Source organism: Pogona vitticeps, chromosome 2 (genome assembly GCF_051106095.1).
Source record: "Pogona vitticeps strain Pit_001003342236 chromosome 2, PviZW2.1, whole genome shotgun sequence".
Taxonomy (NCBI): domain Eukaryota; kingdom Metazoa; phylum Chordata; class Lepidosauria; order Squamata; family Agamidae; genus Pogona; species Pogona vitticeps.
Window position 1 is genome coordinate 242,755,853 of NC_135784.1, and position 27,255 is coordinate 242,783,107.

Sequence of the window (27,255 nt, forward strand, 5' to 3'; positions counted from 1 at the left end):
TTTCCCTGTATCCACACCCCAACCCTTATTCCTATTGAAAATGAATAAAAACTTTAAAAGGAACAGACTGTTGATTTAAAACATAGGTTGGAAGAAGCCCATTCTGAGTATTATGAAGGCAAGTATGAATAAGTGTATGTTATACATTGAATTTATCATTGTATTGATCAATAGTGTCTCCACATCACCATTACCATCCTAATGAATTACTGTTATCTGGGAAAAGTTGTAGTATATTGTGAGAATATTTCAGCTTTGTTTTTAAATATAAAATAAAAAACTCCCTTGAAGAACACTGGCCAGCTTTGCTTTTTCCTCCATTCAGATTTTTTAAAATGTCATTCTTTTTGAACATGAAAAGATTAGTGAATTTATGGTAAAATGCTGAAATTTTCCTCCAGTGGCATCTACCAAATTCTAACTATTTCTACCAAGGAAAATACTCTCTTATACCCACCTGCCAGCACGGTGCAGTGGATAGAGTAATGAAATAAGGCTAGGGAGATCTGGGTTCAAATCCCTGTTCAGCCATGTGAACTCCCTGGGAGAGTGGAACTGGAAAAACCACTCCTTAACTGACATTAAGTCAGTTCTGACTGGACGGCATGTTACACACAACATTTCCAACAAGGAAAGAACTCTGTTGTCATCACCTGCCAATTTGGTATTAAAAATGAAGAGCTCTGCCCCTCCTTCCACAAAGAGGTGGTGGTATGGAAAAAAATGGAAAGTGCAAACTCTGCAACCACACAGTTGAACATGCAGCAAATGAAACCCAGACATGCAAGAAGCCTGGATGAATCAGTCAGTTTAATAGTTAAACAAATGGTGACCGGGGCAGGGGGGAGAGAGAATTATATTCAGCAAGAAAAGTTTCTCGATATATTGCACTATTGTTTGTTTTTGAAGAAGAACAGCATGACTGGGCTAAAAAACATTTAATTATGAGCATGGTAACAGCTGATAAACTAGAGATTACAAGAAATTAGAAACCAAAGTATACGTATCAGTTAACTGAATGATACAATAAACTTTGAGAAATAGCTACCCACAATAAGCTGACATGGGACTTAAAGGTTAAAAAGAGGCTGTTGAAAGAGAATAAGTTTGCTGAAATATGGCAAGACTTTTTGAACTATGTGTTAAGGAAAAGTGAGGGTTGTTTACCTAAACATGAGATAATATTATTTTGGAGGGGTTACAGGTCATCATAACAAGAAGAACATATGAAATATATTTCTATCTCTTCTGATCCCAGTGGTGGGTGCATCAATATTGGTTAAGATTGTCGTTTTTTTCTATTGAACTGTGCAGACATTTTAAAAGTTTTAAGGCATGTGTATGTTTAATATTCTGTTTTCTTTGCTTTCTTTTATTTTGAATTAATTAAGAAAAACACATCATCCTCACTGCACATGTGGACTGCACAACAGGATTTTAGCCATTAATTTCCTCCCCTGCACATTAGTCATGACAGAGGGATAACTGATCAATTATGTTAGGTGCCACACAACTCAGTTCAATGAAGGCAAGATCAGCTAATTGCTACATAATATATAAAACATGTCCTTTTCATTGTTGAAATATCTGGTCCTCACTGGTGCTCTGGGTGGCTGTTCCAAGAGTCTCCTGGTACAGTGGTTAAACCGCAGTACTGCAGTCAAAACTCTGCTCATAACATGAGTTCTATTCCAAAGGGCTCATGTACAGTAGCTGGTTCAAGATTGACTCAATTTTGCATCCTTCCAAGGTCAGTAAACTGAGTACTCAGATCAGTGGGGGGCGGTGGGCAATGTGTACTCTGCAAAATTAAATTGCAAACTACCCAGAGAGTCCTTTAAGTGCTATGGGGCAGTATATAAGCAGCACACTTTGCCTTGTTTCTTTTGGTGTACAGAGAATCTTTCCCTGCTCTTGGGAATCTTTCATCAGATGAGTGTGAGCCTGTTTATGGATCAGCTAGGTACCCTTCTTAAATTCAACATTTTCAAAACCGTCAATATAAATTTGCTCATATAAATGAAACAGGGATGGAAAGCATGCTTCAAAGTTTGCAGGATTTTGTTTTGGAGGGAGGAATCCTCTCTAATAAGGATCTGCTGTTGTATGGCACACGAAATGTGTCAAACTTGAAACAGATTTCCAGTATTTCAATTTAATCTGCTGGGAACTGAACATTATGCTTCTGCATAAAGGGGAAGGACAAAGAGGAGTGCAGAGGAGGGCGATTGGAAGCGCAGTGTGGACAAAGGGGTAATTTATCTTACTGGTGTGGACAGCTACAACAATTTTGGCAGGGGAAGCTAAACAATGCAAAGCAAGCAAATTAAATCCTGTCTTCTCCTGTGCAGCCACGCCCAATGTCCCACCAAATTCTGCAATAATACTTTCCTCCAGCAGGACTAAACTTTCCACAAAGTTCTTTCAGAACTTATTTCAATACAATTTCAAAATAATATTTTGGTTGCTCCTTGAACATCAATATTATGTTCAAATTGACAGCAAAATCAATACTGTACACACAACATTGTTTCTCAAGTAAGTACAAGCTGTAAATTCAAGCTACAGAAAGGACAACAGAAGCAAATTAATTTACCATAATACAGTACATGATTTGTTTTTAATTTGCTCATATTAAAAGTGTTTGAATTTCCTGGCATAATTCATATTAGATTGTCAAAACAGGCACTGCGACAACATACATCCCAAGTAAAGGTTTAATCAGGTACTTTTCAAATTCTTTTTCAGGTGCTCTGAAATTAAAGTCTGGAATAGATCTTGTACTCTCTCACTTTGGAAGACCCACAAAGGAATACAGTGTACAAATCGTGCCTTTGAAAAGAAGAAAGAAAGACACCTTAAAATCTTATACAGTCAGATTTTATAACATTGACGACAAAACACTGGCTAATTGTTTTTGCCTCTAACAGTTTGTGCCTCTCCTCGCCTCAAGGTTATACCTTTTGGGTAAATAGTAAGACAGCCAATCCCAAAAGCATTTTGCTACCTGAGGAAGAGCAGTAAATCTTACCCTTCTCCTGGTAGATCAGAATTCACATAACACAAGACAGGTCAAGTTAAGAACACAAGAAGAGATCTGTTAGATCAACTAGGGAGCTACAGAGCTCAGCACTCTATCGTCATGGTGACCAACCAGATGCCTGTGGGAAGTCCACAGATGGGATATGAAGGCAATACAGTGGGGTCTCTACTTAAGAACTTAATCCGTATAGGAAGGTGGTTCTCAAGTTGAAAAGTTTTTATGTTGAATCTGCATTTCCCATAGGAATGCATTGAAAACCATTTAATCCGTATCTGCTCTTTTCCGTCCATAGAAACTACAGTGGAACCTCTACTTAAGAACTTAATCCGTTTTGGAATGGTGTTCTTAAGTTGAAATGTTCTTAAGTTGAAGCAAAATTTCCCATAGGAATGGACTGAAAACCAATTAATCCATTCTGGCTGTTTTTTTGTTATGTAGAGGTGCGTTCGTACATTGAAGCATTAGTTCCCATAGGAACTAATGCAAAGCTGGTTAATACGTACTCTACCACTAGGGGGAGAATTTTTTTTTTAACCTAAGATGACCTAAGGTTAAAAAAAGGAGCAGGAAAGGTTTTTTTTTTCCTGTTCTTATCTTGGATTTCTGTTCTGAAGTAGAAGCAAAATTTAGCAAATGGAGCTGTTCTTAAGTTGGATTGTTCTTAAGTAGGGACGTTCTTAAGTAGAGACCCCACTGTACCATCTCCTCCCGGTCACTTTTGTTCCTGGAGATAATATGTAACCATCAGGAGTAACAGCTATTAATAGACTTATTCTCTATGAATTTGCCTGATCCCTGTCTGTAGCCATAGCCACTCAATTTGGTGGCCATCACTTCGGGCCAGGAAATTCCATGGTTTGACTATGTCCTCTGGGAAGAAGTACTTATATCAGTCCCAAATTTCCTACCACTCAGTTATTCAAGTGCTTGGGGCACTAAATCCCACAACCGCCTGTAGCGACATCCCTGTAAAAAATATCGTAATAAGGAGGTAAAGTGCTTAACAATCTGCTGTCCTTTCATGTCATTCAAAACCTGTTGCTGCCAATAGAAGCCACTCCTATTCACTCAGACAAGTCCTCTGACTTTTTAGGACAATAGCAAGAAAGATGCAGTAAGAAAGTTCCATCTTACAGATGACTGCTGAATGGCATTTCCAAACATGGAAAATCCCTGTACAGTATATGCACTGGATAGGAAAGGCCGTATTAGTCTAGAAATTACATTTCCAGGTTCTTAAGACAGTCAAGGAAACTATATCACTACATAGCTCTTAATACCTAGATGCTGGCAGTGATGTAGTGGTACACTTTTAAGTGCTGGTGCTCATGGCGAAATTCCCATAACCACCATGCCACCACCAAGAATCCAAACATGTTTAGATCTATATCAACCAACCAGATCTAGCTGGTTCCATCTCTAAAAAGAGCAGGCCATTTGTAAGATGTATTAATTTCCATTCAACACACCTCAAAATAACATGCACTGCAATAAGGAGCGCTAAATTCACAATCATCTACTGTATCTGGGGAAATCTGGAGTCTGTGGGGATTGCAGCTAGGCCCAGGGGGAATTGGTGACCCCAAAGTTTGGAAATTTTTGACCGTCTTAACTCCCATGAACCTCAGCTAGAATGGTCACTGCCCATGCTGGCTGGTGGATTCTGAAAATGGTCATTAACACCTCTATCTAGCTTTTGAGGGAAGACAGAGTATATTACTACACACGCTAATCAAAAAGCCCAGGCGCTATGACCCCCCCCACACTCTAATTGTGTGTGGGTCGTAAAGCTATAACAGATTATCCTCTAAAGTGTACACAACCTTTCCAAGGTGCTGAACTTATTTTGGGGATAGAGTTCAGCCATTTGGCCAGTTTGTGTAAACTTTGAACACAAACTCAGCGTGGATTCTCACACCGACCTACATGTAAAATTGGAATCACCAGCTTACAATGTAACTCTCTGGGCTGTTACTCTGCTGAATCATTAAATGCAGATCCACCACCAATAAAGGAGAGATTCTACAATCTTAAAAATCTCAGGTCTCTGTTAGATATGGGGACTTTGTACTCATAGATGAATATGAAGCCCGCCAGCACAGGTGGCTGGCCCGATTACTGCCCTCTTCAGAACTTGCTGGTCCACTTACAGCGGTTGCGTGGTGCATGTGGCCAGTGTCATAATCAGTGTGCCAATCACAGCAGTAGCCCGGATGTCACAGCCTTATCTCCCTGCTCAGCCATCCATTCTGGCAAGGAGATGGTGGTGGTGGTGGTGGTGGTGGTGGTGGTGGGGAGTCTCCCTGCTCAGCTGCAGAGGGACCAGGCAAGCAGGGAGATGGGGCTGTGGCAGCCAGGCTACTGCTATGATTGGTGCACTGACTATAACGCCAGCCATGCACACTGTGCTGTAAGTGGACCAGCAGGTTCTGGGGACGAGAGGTAGCTGGGCTGGCCACATGTGCTGGTGGGCTTCGTATTCATCTATGACTACGAAGCACCCATCTCTAGTGCCTGTCTATATGATATCAGGAACATCTAAGCCAAGGTATTTTTATAACCTGATATGGTAATGTGCCTGAATAAAAGATACTGATGTAATCCTTTTTTTTTTTTTTGGAAGCAAGGATCAGTCCTATTACTTCTGAGTAACACCAGACTGCACTTTTCAGAAATGTACCATCAAGTCAATTCTGCCTTATGGTAACCATTTTCAGGGGTTCTATGTAGAGGGTTCTCAAAAGTGGTTTACCCTTTCTTTCTTCTGGGGTTGCCCTGGGACTGTGCAGCTTGCTCAAGGCTACAGAGGCTGGCTCTTCTCCAAAGAGGCACAATGATCAAGCACCCAGCCTTGGGCTCTGCAGCAAGATAACTAAACCACTGAGTCGTCCAGTCATTAGATGCAGCTAACCACATTAGCTGCACTACCTTAAAAGTCTTGTTTTAATAATGAAAGCATCGAGAACTAGTATGTCAAAGTTATCAATAGCCCCTAAATTTAGCTGGTGATGGAAGGACCTATCAGTCACTCCCTCTTTCTTCTAATTAAGGTGCAGAATTGGATTACCCAGATTTCATGGGCTAGGCACCCAAATGTCTCCTCGCCTAATGCAATGTATTCCAGTGACTCTTGAGCAAAATCTTCTGCTGTCTTGTTGATTATGTTAGGTTCTGAGTTCAGAGTCATTGGAGTCGAAACTGAATAAGGAGTCACTGTCTGGAACAAAAGACAAAAATAACAATGCAGCAACAAACCCCAACAATCTCTCACAATGGAAAGTTTCATAAATTATAACATCCGTTAGAAGAATATAAAAGAAGGAATATTATGCACAGTGACAAGAAAAGAATGAAAAATAGGGAAAACATCCCAAATTTTCTAGTATTTTGTCAAATCAGTGAACTTTTTAGTTTTACTAGCAACTAATAAAAATATATTACCTTTATTATAATTCCCTTTGCTTTATATTCCGCTTGAAGGGCTTTGGAAAATGTGCGTGTAAAAGCCTAGATAGACAAAATAGATGATATTACGCAAGAAGAAAGCCACAGAAAATACATACATTTATACTTCTAAGTACTACATCTTACTTTACCTATGAACTTTTTTCAAGGATCCCTGATTCTTTCTGTCTCTCTTGGATCTTTCTCTTAACAGAAATGTAAGAATACTGCATGAATTGAGAAGTATCACCAGTTTGACCACAGTTAATCCAGATCAAATAGTTGCCTTCAGATGTTAAAAAGGAACATGTGACATGAGGGCAGGAACTGAACTGCATATAATAGCCTCACTCTCAGTGTTCCCATCCCTGTGGAGGCAAATTCAGACACTTGTATGGATGTCTCTACCTCTAGACCGTGAGAAAGTCTGAATTGAAGCTTGGAAGTTCCTTCATAATGGAGTGGTGGTGCTACAACTCTCAGCATGGGAATAGCCATGCTGGCTAGAAATTGTGAGAGCTGTATTTAATGTATGCAAGGTCTTGAGTGAAGGCAGCTCCCACAATTGTTCAACTAAATGTGCCTCAACTAAATGTGCTTAAATGCCTCTGCTTCATCAGAAATGGTATTAATGTGACATCACAAATAAGGCAAACTTCCAAGTTCACGAGAACTCTTAATCAGACAGCAATCTTATCAAACTTGAGGGTAAAGAATCTGAAGAAAGTGAACAGGAGCCTTGAAGAGGCATCTAAACACTTCTATGACTTCTGGAAGCCCCCCGAGGTGCCATCTAATCTACACTGCTCACACATTGTGGCTTTCACAAAACCTACAGCCATATAGATAAAGTCTAAAATTTCAAGGAACATGACACACTCACTTTAGAGGCAGAATAGATGGTATATAATGGACAGGGGAAAGTGCCTAAGGCAGATGAGATATTTAGAATCAGGCCTTTTTGTCTGAAAAACAAAATAAAGTGAAATGAAGTGCAAATTAAATTTTGCCTATAATAAAATACAAAGATATTCCACTCTGTCAGGGTCGTCATATTTAAGGTAGTCATTTTTGATCCCTAGACATTTTCAAGTTCAGTTCCCATAATCCCTGACCTGAGCTGAGGCTCCAAGAGTTAAAATCGAAGATATCTGAACAATCCAAGGTTGAGAATTACTGAGCTAGAGGGAAATGGGGATTTTCTGCTACTTTGCAGACCCTTTGGGGTCTTCAAAACGCAGTCAGGCTTGCAATGAATTTCAGCACATCCACAGAAGGTATAAAGTTTTATTTGCCCATGCTCCGTGGTGAAGTTCCAATGCAATTAGGAGTACATTTGTTATTTCCAGATTTTAAATTAAATTGACATGGCTGCTAATGACCACACACTTCAAGTTACGAGAAAGCCTAAATGTTTTGTACACAGATTGACTTCCCCTTTACTGACACCACACTCAATGACACACAGATGCCCTGTAGTGGGGAGAAGAGGATGAATGGTATAGGAGAGCAGAGGCATGGCTCTGATCCCCTTCCACACAGCCCTAAGCATGCAGGACAGTGCTTATGGAAGACTTTAGTCTGCTTCTCCTTGCAGCTGTACAATTGTGCAAAATGGATGTTTGTATTGTTAAAAAAGAGAACTAAAACAAGTGTAGATTAATACTAAAATAATGCCAATGTATATTTTGTAAAACTACGAGATAACAAAGTCCATAAGTGCTTGTCTGAAATAAGTGGCATAAATTTGAGCATAAACTAACTAACTAACTAACTAACTAACTAACTAACTAACTAACTAACTAACTAACTAACTAACTAACTAACTAACTAACTAACTAACTTCCTCCCTCCCTCCCTCCCTCCCTCCCTTCCTTCCTTCCTTCCTTCCTTTTCTATCTGAGCAGATTTACTTTATTTTTAGATCATAATTTCAGAAATCAGAAGTCAGAGAAATAGTTGAATAAACATTGCTTATGAACATAAGAGGTTAATGCTGAGTCTCCCTCCTTTAAATAAGGTTAATGCTGACTTCTCCTCTTTTAAATCATAAAAGCTAGAGACCATTTGTTGCAGAATGTTCCATCATCCGTCTTTTGCTCTGCCTGCTCAAAATCTACTGTCAATCAATTCAGTTTTCTAGAACTAAGAGAGAGGGACCCTGCCCCTCATATGCTCTTCCTAACTACCTTTTCTCTCACCATGCATAGCTTTATATGCTTCTAACATATCCCATTTTAATGATGAGATAGGAAAGGGTGTCAGTGCACAATGTAAACAAACCGGAGAATAAGCACAGAATATACTGTCCATTACATGGCATATGCCACATACAATGTTACCAACCTACGTTGCCCAATACTAAGCTTATGAGCACACAATTATCCAGAGACAGTCTTTGTTTTATGCACTTCATTGCATCAAGTAATGTAACCATATTATCAATCAAAAGCACATTAACAGTTGCAAAATGACTTTTTAAAACACACACACACAAAAGAGAGGAGTGCAGTTTACCTTGGGACCATCTGTTTCAAAATTATCCGTGTCATCTAAAACAAAAACAATGACATTTGAACTATAACTTTGTGACTGTTTAAGACAACATAGATGGTGTCATAGAACTGCAGAGCGGAGGAACGTGGCAAGCCTTCAGTCCAGCTAGAACTTGGAAAATGTTTTTGGACTTTATTTCCCGGAACCCCTCACCTAATAGTTCACCACTGATTAAGGAGAAAGAAAACAGTTATTTTTAAAGGACTGCAAATGCAAATGTAATTATCAATGCATTTTGTTGATCAGACCAGTGCACTAGGAAAGAACAGATTATTTATCTGTAACTACGGTTCATCAAGCAGTCAGCTGTGAATTCATACATATGGGTGTTTTGGTGCCTACGCAAACACTCTCAGGAATATTCTCTGCACTAACAGAGTTTTCCTACCTCTGGATGATGGACTTCCCATGGTGACATGTTAATCTGGAATTATTGGCAGACTCAGAGGGTCCTTTGGCATTAAAAACAAAGTTGAAAACCAAGATTGGCATGGCTATCATTGAGTTATCAATGTCACATCCATTTCCTTCTGTTTCATCCTGGCAACTGTCCGATGTATTAATGGAAAGGGAGGGAAGAAAAGCCTCAAAGTGTTTGTCTATGTTTATGCTAATACATCTCTGGAATTCTTACCCTGAGAGGCCCAAGAGCAGTCGTATTGCGCATTTGCTGTTTTCTCGTTTTGCTAAAAGGTCTATTTGTGGCACTCCCCATCACTGCATTATATATCTGTAGATCTTGTCCAACCGATCCCACTTGTAAGACTGTGTTCCAATCACTTTTGAGCTGGAAGAGCAGTAACTCCTTATCTGGCTTGAAACTGGAAGCCACTGAGATTATCTTGTCTACTCTTCCCAGTGAAAGAAATTCTCTCCCTCTCATTGAATCTAGAATTGAATCTAGAATCTTGAATTGAACAATTTTTTTTTCATGTTGACAGACTGAGATCTGACAATAACTGTAGTATCTTCACACTTGCTTACAACCTTTCCTTTGAATTTGCCACAATTAACCAATCGTCTATATAAAGGAAAATATTTATTCTTCTCATTCTCAGATATGCTGCCACTGGTGCCATACATTTGGTGAAAATTCTGGGAGCCATAGAGACAACCAATGGAAGCATCTTATATTCATATATCCAATGCCCTAAAGCAAAACAAAGGAAGTGATGAAGGTCTAGTCTTACTGATACAGTATGTGGAAATAAGTATCTTTCAAATCAAGAACTGTTCTGTTCTTGCCCCAGGCTAGTTGGGAGATTTCTTTCTGAGCAGGACACTAGAGCAGAGCACTAGAGCAGAGCTTGGCCTGGCTAAGTTTCAAGCCTTCTAAATTAGGTTTTCTTCTGGCTGCATCACTTTGAGGTATTTGCCAGGTACCTGCAAGGTGGGTAGAATCCCAGAATGGAAAATGAAGGTATGTGTGGTCCAGGTAATAATAATAAATCTGTCCCTAACTGAAATAGGACTCTTTGTCCCTATGTACAAGTCACTGAAGATGAATTTAGGGGTCTGAACCTACTTCTGTCACCTCTTGCCTTCACTCTTCTCTTTTGTAAAAAAAAAAAAAGAGCTAATAATTGTTCAGTCATTCAGTGATGGTTTTCTTTTAACTACAGGAGATGTCTTTTTTACACTTCTCCCTGGTAAAAATCTCTGATTTCAGCCAACAGTTCTACTGACTGAATTTAGTTCTTTACATTATCTCTATATTTTTCAGGAATATTATTTTGGCTATATTGTTTTAATGTTCTAATTCAACTTTACTGTAATTTTGGAAATATCAGTACCACAATTTACTCCCGATCTTGTTTTTTTTAGTGAGAATAAAGCTTCTCCATCTTTAATAATGATCTTTTCTCTGGTGGATTTTTTAAGGTCAATGCTTTGACAGTGGACTTTTAACCCACTGTCTCTGATAACTTTCAAAACACATGAAATGATCTCTTCCTATAAATGCTGTTCTCTAATGGATTTTTGTTTTATGTATGTGTTTTACTCATATACTAGTGGTAAACTTGAAAAGCTCCAAGTTGAACTTTTGGCAGCTGATATCTCCTGCTAATCCATTTCCAAAATTATCAGTCTCCAGTAACAACTCAGCAAAAGATCTATAACAGCCCTTCAAAAGTGATCTTCTGTGTTGGGTTATTATACTTTTTGTTTATTTCTCACTCTTTCATTGTTGGTTCTAAAAACAGCTTGTTTTTGTATGGAGAGGAGAATAAATACCAATGTCATCAGTGCAAAATCAAATACATTATGAAAAATAGATTCTGGGAGAATCCATAATTCACATTAGCTTCTTGAAATGGAACAGAAATTGTGCACAATTTTGTTCTTCACCTTTGGCTACCAAATTTCTTGGACTGTTGTGGTGGTGAAGGTTAGCTAATGTGGAAGTCAAGATAAATCAATATCAAGATCCCCTTAGTTCTTTTTAATCAAGCCTACTTAAAAGTTCAAGGAAGGAAGTCTTGCATAAGAGATCAGCAAAACATCATGTCCATGGTCAAAGTTTTCAGAGGATACCAATTAGATTTACAGTAAATGTTACTTCTTCTTCTTCTTCTTTTTCCATGCACACAACACAAGCTTAAAACATGTGTCTGCAAAGAGACACAGGCCACAACAATTATCATTGAATGTGATTTTTGGAAACCTTTACAATGGTCTTATCTATCAGTAGGTAGCCATCAGAAGATACACTTTTCTTAACTGCATATTTTTGTGTGTGAGAGGAATCCTCAACACAAAATAACAAATATACCTTTTTCCCCATTTCTGTTCAGTTGGTGCCTGGTACATACCTTGGTGAGGGAAATAATGTTGCAGTTGATGAGGTCCTATTGAGAATAATCAGGGGATTACACAGAAGATTTGATAATCTGATGAAGATATGAACTTTAGATGAAATAGCAAAATTTCAGTCTGACGTAATTTCAAATAAAGAAAAAGAAAGGAAGGAAAGAAGAAATTTAAGGATTAAAAAAACCCCTCTCAGAGTGGGACATGTATTGTGGGCAGAAAAACCTTCTCATTTGAGTGAAGTAGAAACATAATTAAATTGCCTGTACAGGACAAGCCAAACCTGCCTATTTTCAACTTTAGGTACCAAGATGTCATTTTCTTCTACCAAACCAAACCAATCTTTCCAGTAGGGCTTGGAAAAGTTATTTTTGTTGGAATACAGCCCCAAAAACCTTCAGCCATCTTCTGGGAGATTCTGGGAGTTGTACTCCAAACAGCAATTTTTCAGAGGTCTACTTTTCAATCATATATTCAATAATAAGAGAATGTGGTACAATACAAAAAGTATCAAAAGTATGAAGAAAATGTTCACCTATTTTCCAGTAATTGTCTTTCTCTTTTTCCGGAGGGAGGGCAGTAACTTCTCAATAAACTTTACTGCCTGTGGTAGAACAGCATAAAGGACACCCTTTCCCACCCAATCAAGAGGTAATTTCATCTTTTTTCTTTTTTGCCCTCTCTTCCCATAATGCTCTGGTCCTGAGGGCCAAGACCTTGTTCACACAGCTGACCGCTGACCAGGCAACCCTGGCATCCGTCTCTTTATTTTCACAGCATATGAAAGGGAATGTGTGGATGTGAGCAGTTGCTTTCACAAACATTCCTTACCTCATCATTGTCCTGTTCACTGAGAAAACGGCATGGGGTGCTGTTATGAAGCATCCCAACATTGTTAACTAATAAGACAAAATACAGTTAAGTCAAGTCACATAGCTAAGCTCTTTTTGTTCTGAAGGCAGAGCAACTGTTGAAGTCAGTAAGTCATATTTTATTTATTTACTTATTTATTTATATCCCGCCTATCTAGTTGGTTAAGACCACTCTAGGCAGCTTAAAAAAAACAACTAGCAATATATATAAAAACAATACTACATAAAAACAGAACTTTCAACAAAAAGTCAGTCACAGATGTGGAACTTATGAACCACCAGATATTACTGGACTTCTGTCATCCCTCCTTATCAGCTGGGCTGATGGGAATTATAGTCCATGTGAAAGACCACATCTGTCTTAGGTGATAAAAAAAATCAACCTCCAACATACCCTTCAACTACAGGCAGATGTCCAGCCCAAAAGTGTTCATCTAAAACATTAAGTTTGACTGACATATTTGTTTGACTGACATTCGTGACTGATAATAATAACAACTTGCTATAATGTTCTACTCTGACAGCAGCCTCTTATATTCTGAATTAAATAATGAATAATTATAGATGTCTAATACTTTACAGAAATTCCCAAGTCATGTATACATAGAAAACAAAACATGTACCTCACTAGTTTAAAATGAATTCTTCACAGTGCCTGTCCTGCCTCTAGACAAAGTGAGGCAGCCATTTCAAGTAGCAGGTTTAAGGTGTCATGAAATTCCAACAAATTTCTAGTTTTTACTTTGTTATTATTCTATTTTTACTTCCAGGGAGGTTGGAGAGGCTTTCTGTCTTGTGTGCAAAGCCTTGAAAAACTGCTTTTTTGACTATAAATCCCAGAATCCTTAGTAAGCGTGGCCACTATAACTTTTTCAAGCTCTGCTTATGTGCCACAATAACATCTGTACTATGCAGGCTGATACGGACTGCTTTGATACACATAAAAAAAGAATGAAAGCCTGACCATAAAATCTTGGTGACATTTCTTGCTTCACTTCAACAAGGGGGTAAAAGTCTTGGTATAGCCCTGACTCTTAAAAAGCATTTTTTGGACAACTTACCTAAAATTCCAATTTCTAGACCTTGAAGACTTTCTTCAAGAGCATCATATATGTCATTTTTTGTGAAGTCCGCTTGTATGATTTTCACTTTCTGTCCTGTGCTTTGCTCTGCATTTGGAAAAGAAAAATATTTTCCCTGGTTCCATAAAGGGAAATGTCTGGTTTCTAGATAAAACATGCTAGATCGTGTTGTAAAACTATAATGGTGACATGAATTAAAATGTCGCATCAGTGCAGTACAGAAATTTAATTCTATGTATTTATAGCTGGCTCACATTTTAGGCATATCCATTGTGTTTTCCCCTTATATGTGTCTGTATTTGTTACAGGGGATGACATGCATCTGTAAATATGCAATGGGAAATGCCCCTGTCCAGAGCATGAAAAAGTTACTTTTTTGGTCTCACTCCTGACCCTAGTTGCAGGGATCTGACTATGATTAAAGGTTCTCCCATCCCTGCTCTTAAGGCTCCCCAAAGGCTTCCCTGGGGCAAAAGGAACCCTAGGCAGCCTTGGAACTTAAAAGGAGAAATCGGAAGCATTTAATTAATTAAAAATAAAATTTATGTGAGCTGATGACATCATTAGCAAAGTTTTGAAAGCAGAATTTGGGGCTGTGAGCTGTAGCCCCAAAAGTAACTATTCTAAGCTTTACCCTGGACTTAGGTGTTGCGAACAAGATGGTATCACAAGCATTTCTTTCCTTTTGCGGCAGTAAAAATCAAACAAATCCTAAAATCTCTTCCACTTTGTTACTTCATCTGCGTGATCAAGAGTCAGAGACCCACCTGCTATAAAGCCTAACCCTCAGTTTAATTTCAGTTTTCATTTCATGTTATTAGTTGTAGCCTGGCTTTTCCCTTAAGAGGACCAAAGATGGTTTACAATATTAACACAGACCTTGTTAAAAGCCAAAAAGTACAATAAATTATCCCAATATTTGAAAGCAATTAAACAAAACTCACTTTAACATCTAGGACTGAGAAGTTGAATTCATCAAAGGCAGTACAACTCAGAAAAAAATTCCACTATATTCAATGGGACTTACTCCCAGGTAAGGATTCATAATATTTGTCCTCCTTTGCAGTAGAAATACAGTAATTCTTGATTAAAAAGTGAATAAAATTGCTGCCTTACTTGGACCCAAGGCAGCAACATCACTCTTCCTAAAGGTAGGACCAGCCCTGAACTCAGCTATTATGTCAAGTATGAATCAACTTTTACTTGCCAGGAGAACAGTTTGTGAACTTGGGACTCTTAGATAAAATGAACAATTTCCTGGCAATGAAGAATCACAGCCATTTTACACTTCATCATGTGACATGTTCTTCCTCTCCCCCATCTATAACCCAGTTTAAAAAAATCTTAAACAGGCACAATCCTGCTTAGCCTCTGAAATTGGATGAGGTATGTGAGTATATGTGGGACAGGAAGCAACAGTTAGGACTGGATACGGAACAACTGATTGGTTCAAAATTGGGAAAGGAGTATGACAAGGCTGTATATTGCCTCCCTGCTTATTTCACTTATATGCAGAATACATCATGCGGAAAGCTGGACTGCAGGAATCCCAAGCCGGAATCAAGATTGCCTGGAAGAAATATCAACAACCTCAGATATGCAGATTATACCACTCTGATGGTAGAAAGTGAGGAGGAATTAAGGAACCTTGTAATGAGGGTGAAAGAGGAGAGTGCAAAAAACGGCCTGAAACTCAACATCAAAAAAACTAAGATCATGGCCACTGGTCCCATCACCTCCTGGCAAATAGAAGGGGAAGATATGGAGGTAGTGACAGATTTTACTTTCTTGGGCTCCATGATAACTGCAGATGGTGACAGCAGCCATGAAATTAAAAGACACCTTCTTCATGTGATTATTTAAAGACTAACAAGTTTTATTTGGCATATGCTTTCATAGATGGTAGTTTCACTTCATCAGCACATACAAATGCTAATTTCATTATACAGACCTATGTATAAAAAGGTAAAGTAAAGGAACCCCTTGACATTTTTTCAGTCCAGTCCTATCCAACTCTAGGGGGCGGTGCTCATCCCGTTTTCAAGCCGTAGAGCCAGCACTTGTCCGAAGATAGTTTCCGTTGTCACGTGGCCAGCGTGACTAGGCAATGCCATTTTACCTTCCCACCGAGGTGGTACCTATTTATCTTCTCACATTTGCATGCTTTCGAATTGCTAGGTTGGCAAGGAGCTGGGACAAAGCGACGGGAGCTCACTCCGTCGCGTGGATTCAGTCTTATGACTGCTGGTCTTCTGACCCTGCAGCACAGGCTTCTGCGGTTTAGCCCGCAGCGCCTATGTATAGTATGTTGAAAATGCCATATAATTGCTATGCCACATATAAAATATCCTTCACTGCTATGCTTTTGAACTAAACACAGAAGCAAAATGATATATGTCAAGATAAAGCGGATATAGTGTATATGCATTAATAAAGGCTCATTCAAAGAGAATGCTTAATTTTTTTAAGGAACGTACCAATCTCAAAGGCAATCTTCTGTAATTTTCCAAGTGTTCTGCTGATCAAAACAACATTTAAACCACGTTTGGCCAGCTGCAAAAATAAGATAAGAACATATTAAGATTTAAGAATTGACATTATTGATGCAATGAAGCACCCTCTAGTCAGAAGACCATTATATTTAATGGTGCTTCACATGAAAACACACCCTATAGTTGAATGGAAGGTAAAACTGCCAATCTTGTACTGATTTCTACTGTCACACTACTCCCCAGATGCTTTCTGAATTTCTTCTGAGAGTCACAGCTTTGGAATATTTGCGCAGAGGTGAAAAACACAGCAGTCACTAGTAGAAATGTGATATTCATATTCATATCCCTGGAGATATGAATATGAATATCCTGGGTGCAGATGGCAGGGAAGTCCAGTCCCGCTTCCCCACACTGGCCCATCCATTTATGGGATGTTGCACACAACCAGCAGTATTCCCATCATGTCAGTCACGGAAGTAGCCTAGCTGGTGCTTCCCTACCTTCCTGCTCTGCTGAACAATCCAGCAAGGAGGTGGGATGACAAGTCTCCCTGCTCAGCTGCTATGTGGTCAGCAATGCGGAGAGGCAGGGAAGCACCTGCTGAGCTAATTCTGCAATTGGCGTGATGGAGATGCTGCTGGCCATGTGCACTGTGTGACAACCCATAAGTGGACAGGCCAGTTTAGGGAGGGATGGGCTTCCCTGTGAGATCCCATCTCTAGTCACTAATATAAGCCTGAACCACTTGGGAATTCTAATAGGTCTTGGTCTTTCAGGTGATAGCCATGGATGCATTGCGGAAGGTCTCATCCAAATCTGAGGGTGTGCCCCCCCACCTTGATCACATGAACCAGTGATGATGATCAAGAGTCAGTTCTTTGCCCTTTGATATTATCTACCACTAGTGTGAGGGCAAGAGGAGAAGGGGACGACAGAGGACGAGATGGTTGGACAGTGTCACCAAAGCAACCAACATGAAATTGACCAAACTCCAGGAGGCAGTGGAAGACAGGAGGGCCTGGCATGCTCTGGTCCATGGGGTCACAAAGAGTCGGACACGACTTAACGACTAAACAACATCATCATCTGTGCAGGTCTAGTTCTATCATTAAAGGTTGTAGGTCTCTGGTGGCAGATGTTGGAAGACTGCAGAAAGACTTTGGGGGAAACAGCTCTGTCCCCTGCAGCCTGTCTTCCATTCTCTAAGGTAATCTGCTACTTCCATTTGTCTTAGAAGGTGCTGTTCCATTGCCAGTGTTGAGGGAAGATGGAATGACTTATCGGCTTTTGCCTATGGAATGGGAGGGGAGCTATCTTGCCTTTTGCCTCAGGAAGCAAAAAGGTTCTTGGGCTGGGCCTGCTCCTGAGGTATCCTCTTCAAGAGGATATTCCTCTTCAAGAGGATATTCACTTACTTGCCACCATAGGAGTTCAGTGCTACAGGGGAAATAATATTCTTCCCCTAAGATTATGTGGCACATTCAGTTTGGCACAACATTCCATTAACGGATTGTGTCATTAACTCCTGACTGATCCTATAATTCTGGAGTACTCCAGTTGCAGTCCCTAGGGGAAAACGGCCCATAAAGGTTTCCTTTGGTAAAAAAAAAGTTCTGATTTGGCTGCCACAATTATTGATTCTGTGGAACTCCATCATCATATGTTGTTCTGAATCTGGGTGTATGGCTTGCCTAAGTTTACTTCTGCATTCAGTGGTTTCCCAATAAATAAATAAAGAGCTATTTTCTGAGCCCCAGGCCTGGCAGTCTCGTGAGATTTTGCTGCCTGAGGCAAATGGAGACCCCTCCTCCCTTCTCCACACAAAAGCTGACTGTTAGTTGAACCTTACTTCAACACTGCCAAATGGGCAGTGGCTCCAGGGTTCCACCACACCCCAGGCAGGAGTCTAGTTTAAGTGGTACAGAACAGGCTGCGCAATCTTCACCATCTTGGTCTCTAAAAGAAGGAAACGTTCAAGACACTCAGAAAGAAGAACCGGAACGCTGGAAGTGCTGCCCCCTATTAGCTGCCACAGGAGGCATTGGTCTAAAGGAAAGGGCAGCTTTATTAGAGTTCTAGATTTCTTTGAAAAGGTACGTTAAAATCCCTCTGAATCCCCTGGAGTGCCCCATCGGGCAATCTTGTAGCTCTTCATCTTACCTCAAAGGAATAGGCTCTTCCAATGCCATCTCCTGCTCCAGTGATCACTAAAAGATCAAAAGGCAAAGAAGAATGTGTGATCTTTCTTTTCCTTGGACTTTCTTGCATTTTAAACATCACAGTTCCTCATAGGGTGTATGAGAGTGTTTCCTGGTCATCTTTTTCTTCATGAATATTTAGTGAGTGTTTACATATGGGGTGGGGTGAGTGTCTTGAACAGGGAAAAGTATACTTCATGCTCGTTTCTTACAAAGTACTGTTCTTGAGTAAATATTTGTGCCTAATCCATGCTATTTATGACTTCCCCCCCCCTTCATATGTGATGTCTGCAATGAGTACATAATCTCCCTCCTGCTGAGCATATAAATTGATAATCAAAAGCAAAAACAAGAACCAGCTGACTTGGTTTCTAAGATGCGAATGCAGCATTCACTCCAATTCTCACCTGCTCAGGTATAAGCTCCATTGAACTCAGTGGGACTTAATGGACATTTATAGGAGTGTAACTGTTAAGGATCTCATCCTTTTTTTCCTCTTGCAGCCTCCTGTGATCCCCAAAAAGCCTTTCATGAGGGTTCAGGCCCTTCCCAAACAATGTCCAAGAGAGCACTAGAGAAGGAAGAATCACCCTAAAGGAAACTTTCTTTCTGTGAACATCCTCACATTAACTTAATTTAAAATCCCAGCAGCCATTTTAAATTTTAAATCAAAGTTTTCATTTCATTTCAATTGTACCGTATTTATCTTACTATAACTGCACTTTATATATGAGTATTTACATGTTTTCTTAGAGGTAAAGCCCATTGAGTTCAATAAAGCTAACTCCTGAATAAGTGGATATGAGTTCATAGTATGATCCTTTGTGTGTCTGTCCAACTGAACCACATGGTCTTCAGTAGCACTGAAGTGTGCATAAGATTTGCAGACTTCTTATCTTTTGAAGTTATTTATTTTCAACATGTTGTTATTTGCTCATTTATTTTGGTATGATACCTTTGTGGCTTTTCTCCTTTTTTCATTTATTTATTTATTTATTTGATTTATATCCCGCCCATCTGGTCTGGGTGGCTTCCAGTAAGGTGTATACGATAAAACATAAGAATTTTACAAACAGTCCATAACACATACAATAATAAAACAAATAATAAATGAAAGAAAAAATAAAGAAAGAATTAAATATTGATAGGAGGGAAGGCCTGAACATACAACCATGTTTTTAGTTGACTCTTAAAAGTGCCCAGCGTAGGGGCCGCACAAATAACCGGAGGAAGGTTATTCCAGAGGCGAGGAGCCACCGCCGAGAAGGCCCAGTTTTGTGTCCTTTCCGTCAGGGCCTCACTTGGCGTCAGGCTCCTCAGCCTCACCTCCTGGCTCGTGTGGGTGATCCGAGTAGATCTAGGTGGGAGCAGGCGTTCCACCAAGTATCGGGGTCCTAAACCGTTTAGGGCCTTATATGTAAGCATTAACACTTTGAAGTCAATGCAGAAATGGATGGGCAGCCAGTGCAGCATGGCCAGAGTAGGAGAGATATGTTGGTATTTTCTCACTCCAGTAAGGAGTCTGGCCGCCGCATTCTGCACCACCTGAAGTTTCCGCATCAGCTTGTTTGTCAATATTTCAGAAATACTGGAAAAATTGGGGAGGGGGAGAAACAGATTTGTGCCACGTTTTGTCTCCTTTGTAAAGGGATGTTAATACACTTGAGCTATCAGCTTTAGAAACAACTCTATGCACTTTCAGTAGGAACTGTCAGTGGCCGATGGTCCAAACAGAGTAAGCAACACATCTCATCACTTCATACTGAGATGTTCCCCTGATCAGACCACAGGCTTCTCATGCTAAGAAGTAAGCCTCATTAGACTGACATGAAATTATTTTTGAGTACACATGCAGATTTAGGATTTCACTTCAGATCCAAATGAGAAAAGTTTTTTAAAATAGCAAATTCTCTTGCTTATACAAAGTGAAAACACCTACAACATCTTACTGGAATTAAAAAAAACACTCTGGGGAAAAAAAGGTTGAATTTTCTGGTTTTGTAAGATGCTAAATTGAATATTAGGTTAGGTTGTTATTTTTTTAAAAAAATTAAAATTAAAGACAAACATTTCCATTAATAAAAAATAAAATCCACTATTGGGTAATGCTTCTATTAAGATCAACTAAAATATCATGAAAGTGTGGGAGCTTATGAGTATTCCAGAAGTCTTTAGGTAGGAAAAACAAAGCTTTAGTTTGGTGCCACTTAGCCTGGTAAAACATTCTTGCACACATTTCTAGCATTCTGATTATTCTCAACAAAGATCTAACCCACGCTTGACTGAGGATTTTATATTTCAAAGGATTTTCACATATGAACCTTTACAGTTACAACAACAGTTCTAGCTACTTTTTTCTATTTTAAATGTTTTTTCAAACAAACAAAAAACATGAAAAGCAAAGAGTTTAAAATGCTTTACAGTAAAAGAGTGAATTAGTATAATAGTATTGCATTATAGGAACATAGGAAAAACCAAGTCAGAACATTGTCTCGTTCAGTTCAGTATTATCCATCCCTGACCAGCAATAGCTCTTTGGGATACTGGAAAGGACTTCCCTGCCCTAGCCGGCGATACCACAGAAATACCTTAAGAGCGTCTGCACACAAAACATGCATTTGACTCCTGAGTAGCTGCTGGCTCCCACCATCTCCCATCCCATTCCATCAATGCCAATGTGAGGAAAGTTCATTTACCTGCCCATTCCCCCATGGACCGGAAAAAAGATGGAGGCAAAATACTCCATATATATGGGATGAAATACTTCAAGAACCGAATGCACTTCACCAGAAAAACCAGGCAAATGATGGCCCCAAGGAGACTGAGCAGCAGCTGCTGGAATTCACCCATGAAGAATAGATGCAAGGATGAACTTGCTCAGGCGATGGAGTGCCCCTATCTCTTTTCTGATGCTACTTCTGGCAACAAAATGAAACAAGCATATAATGTTTTCTCTAATCACACATCCTTGCGTCATGTGCATTTTTTCCTATCGACTGTACAAGACATTACAACAAAATGACTTTCTTGGTCCAGCTCTGGAAGCTGCCAGACAAATCACACACACACACACACACACACACACACAGAGAGAGAGAGAGAGAGAGAGAGAGAGAGAGAGAATTACAATTACAGAAATTGCAAGCAACAAAAATATTTGGGTTTGTATAAAGGTGCTCATTGTGAATACGCATGTACACATACGCACAGTGCCTTGGACCAGTGTTTTCCACCTAGAGCTGTTCAGTTCTGTTGGAATACAGCTCCCATCATCCTCAGCCAGCATGGGTCTGGTCTGTGATGACTGCATGGGATAGACCAAATACAGAACCCTAGGTAGGAATACCCATTCCTATGTAACACATTCATATACAGCTATTGAATTTGCTCTAGTCAACAAAGCCATTCAGTTAGTTAGTGCATTCAGTGCAATCCTTGACTGCAAAACACAAACAATGGCCAGAGATGCCACAGGACAGAATGGAAGGTGGGGTGTATGACAGTGGCAGGAGTTAGATGGGACTTTCCTTCTGTCCTGAGCTTGTTTGGTATTCTAGTTCCCAGAATCTTCCAAGCAGCATTGCCCTGGTGGCTGGAGTAATGCTGAGGTCAAGGTCAAAGTATGACACTTGAACCTCAGAGCGCTATTACACTTTATAATATCCCTTGGTAGTTTTCTATTGAAGTCTGTCACAGCTGACATTTATTCCTGAAAGGGTTAATTCCAGTATGAAATAAGCTAACCATGACAATCATATCATAGTACATCTGGGTATGAAAGTGTAAGTATTTTCATTGTTTAATTACTTCATCCCTCTTCAAAGGATGAAAATAAACCATTGTTTCACTCATGGTGAAGTAAGCAGGGAAAATTAATTCCAGGAAATACCGGCCTGCACAATCCTGCAAGCTTTATTCTTTTATATTGCTTCTATTCATAGAAATGCAAGAGTTACTGAAAACATGTAACTTTTAAAGAAGTAACTGGCACATTTCAATTATGCAGAAATCAGACTGACAGCTATGGAAAAGCTAGATACAAATGTGTTCTCGAAGGCTTTCGCGGCTGGGATACGATGGTAGTTGTGGGTTTTTTGGCCTGTTTGGCTGTGTTCTGGAGGTTTTTCTTCCTAATGTTTCGCCAGTCTCTGTGACTGGCATCTTCAGGGGACAGGAGCTAGAATTCTGTCTGTGTTCTGGTGTAGTGTGTGGGATTGTTGAGCATTTGTAGCTGGGATCAGAGTTTTTGTTTTTTTCAGGAGATTGGGCGTTTCCTTTGATCAAGGTATTTTTGTTATGAGTGTTTTGTTGTGATAAGGGGAGAGACGATGTGTCACTGTGATTGATGGGTGTTGTTGGCTAGTCTTTTGTATGCAGTGATCATCACTCCTTGTGGCTGGGTAGAGTTCATTGACCTTTATGCAGGCTGTATTTTTCAGTGCTGGGAGCCAGGTTTTGTTGAGTTTTTGACTTTCTTCTTTTTTGTTGAAGCTCTGCTGGTGTTTGTGGATTTCAATGGCTTCCCTGTGTAGTCTAACATAAGGATTGTTGGTGTTGTCCAGTACTTCAGTATTTTGAAATAGAATTTCATGTCCAGTTTGTTTTAAGGCATGTTCAGCTACTGCAGATCTTTCCAGTTGCTTCAGTCTACTGTGTCTTTCACGCTCTTTGATTCTGGTCTGGATGCTGCGTTTTGTGGTTTCAGTATATACCTGGCCACAACTGCAAGGTATATCCAGTATACTCCTGCAGTGGTGAGGAGATCCCTTTTATCCTTTGCTGACCGTAACATATGTTGTACTGTATTTTTGTGTTTTTTCAACAGTTTCCCCATATGATCCATGACCTTTTTGATATATGGCAGAAATACTTTATTTGTGGGGGGCTGTTTTTCTTTTTCAGTTCAGTGTTCTTTTCTTGATTTGATGGTTCTTGTGATTTCATTCTTGGAATAGCCATTTGCCTGTAGGGCCCAATTCAGGTGGCGCTTGTGGGTCTTCTGCCTAGGTGCTGCATGCTTAGATGTGCGTGCCCTTTGGTGCCCCACTTCAGGCAGAAAAATGCCCTAGGCCTGTCATGCCCTCTTAACCTCGGAGCAAGCCATATTAAACTCCAGGGTTAAATACTATGGGATTGTAATTACCTTCATTAGATTTTCTGGAGGTGATGAAGATAGAACTGAACAGCTATCACGAGGCAGCCTTTGAACAGGGTCTTGCAGGTTGAAAAAACATGCAATATGAAAAAGTCGAAATAGGTCTGCAACCTATAAAGATTTATCCTACATATGAACTCTTAACTCCCAGTTTCTGAGAAACTTCAGTGGAACTATGGCATACTATACACTGCTGAATGAAGTCTCCCTCACTAAAACAGGAAAGGACTTTGCAAGTCCACCTCATGAGGCTATTTTAGCCTGCAAAGTAAATACATTTGTTAAAGTGGGTGCAGAGGCCTTAAGCAAAGACGTTCAAAGAAAAAAAATTCAAAAGCAGAAGAACAAATTCCTGTAGTATAACAATGGAAGTTAAAAGCATGAGCAACGACAAATAAACACTACTCAGATTATGTCTACCATCATTACAGGAGCAAAGTTCTGACAATGCATGCCCAGACATCTATGCTGGCAATGGGATGCAGTTCCTGCCTAAAGCTACTCAGATCTAGAAGTTTCCAAACGAGGCTCTGTATACAGTATATGTAAAATCCTTATATGTGAATCACAGACACCACAGAGAAGAACCAGCAAGATATGGCAAATCAATATTTTCCATACATGACCACAAACAATGTTCTGAGTTCCAGCAAGCAATTCTTTGACTAAAGAATAATGGTCTTGTTTCTTTGGCACTTAGGATGTGGCTCTTCCTGGCGATATGTTCTACTAGGCCACGCTGCCAAATCTTCCCCAGACAGACACACCCTCTTTCCTATGGTATGCTAACAGAAATCCTGCTGAGCAGTTATGCCTGTAAACTCAACATTATGCAAGTAGTAGCTCTAAGAATGCCAAGGGAGAAGTGCTATTCACAAAGCATTTCTGCAGGCATGTTACATAATGTTGCAACAGGAGCTGTGTGACCAATTGAATTGCGTAATACCCATTGCCTACCTGTAATGCCCAGCAAATTTATCCAGAAATAACTGTATGCTATCTGGAAACAAACAGGATTCTGGTTACTGTTTGGCAGTTTCTTTGCTTTTGCATAGGTCTCGTCATAATGCTGACAGCTTGAAATGCCTCTCTTAAAGCTTAGTGACTGTCAGAAAGAGATTTAAGCTAAATAGGCTGGTATTTTTGGCCCCACCTTCCTGCTTTGGGTCTCACCCTTCTGGAATGCAGCCTGAGAACTTCTCTGATACAGAATTTGGCCCGTAGGCTGAAGGAGAATCCTGGCCCTGAACTAGAAGAGAATCTTATCTCTGGGTGTGACTAGATGGGGAAACGCCACCAGATTTCATGTGGAAGTTGCTGGTACGAGACACATATAAGAGAGCATTTTGAATGATAAAATATTTATTAGTTTTAATATATATATATATATGACAGATTGAGAAAATGAGCTCTACTGGTTATAGCTTCTTTGCATATACAGGTAAAGTAACAACTGGTTGAGGAGAGGTGAGTGCAAAGCAAGGCAACGCTTGGGGCTATCAGTCCATTGATGTGGAAAGCAAATGATCAGCAAGACAAACATGCAACACGCCTCCTCCTCCCTCTTGGATGCCAGTATGGCTATTCTGTCTTCAGATGTAGCAGCTCTAAAAATGTTGTATCTAAAAAAATCTCCAGTGATTCTTCAGCCACCAAGGTCTCCTTCCGACATTTCTTTTCCTATTTCTTTTTTATTTTAGTGTGGCTAATTACCTGTAACAAGTTGTACTTTCTGTAGTTATCTATGTGGGCTGGATCAAGCTAAATAGGGTCATTAGAAGGTCTGGTATGCCATTTAATGCGATCCTCACATCCAAATATAGCATACAGACCCAAGCGACCCAGCTGTCAATTTACCAATATTATGAAGTAGATTAATAAAAGAGCCAAGATACTAGCAAGTCAATCACTTCCTTGGCTCTGTGGAGGGGCAAAGGAATTATGTATCTATATATATGTGTGTGTGTACTATATGTACATGCACACACACATACACATTTGCACACACACACTCCTGGAAGCTTCTCTTTGCTTTTCTTTTAAAGGTCCGGTCAAGAGCCTGCCTGCAGCCAAATTGGGTGGACTGTTGAATGGACATTTAAAAGAAAAGCAAACATTTGTTATCTTTTATATTCTTAAAGTGGTGCAGTGTATATTCACTGCTCTAGTACACACTTCATTTTTTTCACTTCCTCAGCCCCTCCAAAGAGCTGAGGAAGTGATTAATTTGCCAATATCCTGTGGTGACTGTCTTCACAATATTGGCAAATTAGAGGAAGGGTTGCTTTTGGATCTCATCTAGAAATTACATGTGCTGGAAATGGACCAAACTAGAGCCATCCTACCTGTATGAAAAAATTGACCAAGGCCAGAAAGGTGTGGATAGGAACGCTCTGGGGCTAATTTGTTTTGCTCCCAGTGATTGTCTCATGTGCTTGCTATCAAAAGCCACCTAGAGTAATCTTAATTGATTAGATAGGCGGGATATAAATAAAATAAATAAAATAAATAAAAGGAGCAAACCAACCCATTCCCACAAGGATCCCAACAGTGAGGCTAAATGCCTCACTGACCTCACCCTCTCTTTCCCATTACATTGGCTGAAGCATTCTAGCTTTCTGCATTATATGTGTTCTATGATTTACTGTTCTTCACTTATTTGGTCCAGTTCTTCATTATTGGTTACAGGGAACCCATCGGTTTCCATTTTTGTTGCTCCGGGTATCATATAATTGCTTCTAAGAAAGTTGTCACATTGCTCAGTTGTTTTCAGTTCTTTCAAACTTAAGCAAATTTTAAGTCAGCAGATTAGCATTCATCTCAGTCTTCACTAATTGTAGGCTGCATGTACCTGTATCACTTTACAGCACTTGGAAGAGAATGTTCTGCACCTTTGTATCACAACCATGTTGTTACTGACCACAAAGATTGAACAACAAAACATGTTTGGAGGTGTGGTTTAGGATCTGTGAACACTCTTCTGTCTTTCATGCTCTAGGGCTTGTTCAATGATTTTTACTCAATTCACTGAGAAGCAAAAACTCAAACTGTAATAAAGGGGGTGGTGGAATGGAAGAACGTTCCAATATTACAGAACGCAACAGCTCAGGCTGGGCAAATCAGTCTATTTCTACCAATAATATTTGGTACAACCCATATGAGAGGGATAGGTTACCTCTGGACCTCCAGATGTTTTTGATTACAATTACCCATATCCCTCACCATTGGCAATGCTGGATCTGATGGGTGGGAATTGAACTTCAAAACATCTGGAGTGGTCCCCCTTCCCTGTCATACGAGTTTCCCTTCATAAAGAGACTGGCTTAGATTCAGGGGTGCCTATGGACAAGCAAAAATAACTTGATATTTTTGTCTATCTTTTCCCCTCAGCTTTTTGCATCCCACTCCAGGCTGTCCCAAATCCTATGCCATTGCAGGGGATGGTCCCAGGGGAATGGCCTTTTAGGCGGCATAAGAGCTGCAACAGGAAGGGGGAGGTTAGCAAAGAAAAATTTCAGAAACAAACCAGAGCCACACAGCAAAGATTGCAGATGGAGGATATGTTGTCTCAGTAAATGGATTATCTTCAGTCATACTATCAC

General features: G+C 39.8%; 1 protein-coding gene across 3 annotated transcripts; it reads right to left on the minus strand.

The window, feature by feature from the left end:
- Positions 1–919: 919 nt before the first annotated feature.
- Positions 920–27,095, minus strand: HSD17B3 (hydroxysteroid 17-beta dehydrogenase 3). Of its 3 annotated transcripts, XM_020803289.3 has the most exons (11): positions 21,195–27,095; positions 18,461–18,507; positions 16,286–16,361; positions 13,788–13,895; positions 12,686–12,753; positions 11,857–11,892; positions 9,005–9,039; positions 7,371–7,452; positions 6,485–6,550; positions 6,111–6,260; positions 920–2,832 (listed from the first exon to the last, which is right to left on the minus strand). In XM_020803289.3, the coding sequence occupies exons 1-11, from the start codon at positions 21,346–21,348 to the stop codon at positions 2,722–2,724; spliced, it is 933 nt and encodes a 310-aa protein (XP_020658948.3). In that variant the 5' UTR covers positions 21,349–27,095; the 3' UTR covers positions 920–2,721. The 3 variants fall into 3 exon arrangements, with proteins under 3 accessions (XP_020658948.3, XP_072848439.2, XP_072848440.2); XM_072992338.2 differs by lacking the exon at positions 11,857–11,892; XM_072992339.2 differs by lacking the exons at positions 7,371–7,452; positions 12,686–12,753.
- Between the last annotated feature and the right edge of the window lie 160 nt (positions 27,096–27,255).

Bases quoted from the DNA above. Each gene is read 5' to 3' on its own strand.
- HSD17B3 (XM_020803289.3), bottom strand. From the start codon at position 21,348: ATGGGTGAATTCCAGCAGCTGCTGCTCAGTCTCCTTGGGGCCATCATT. The intron at 18,508-21,194 runs GTAAATGAACTT...TTGATCTTTTAG, and splicing joins GTCCATGGGGGAATGGGCAG to TGATCACTGGAGCAGGAGAT. The intron at 6,551-7,370 runs GTGAGTGTGTCA...TTGTCTATCTAG, and splicing joins CCATCTATTCTGCCTCTAAA to GCTTTTACACGCACATTTTC.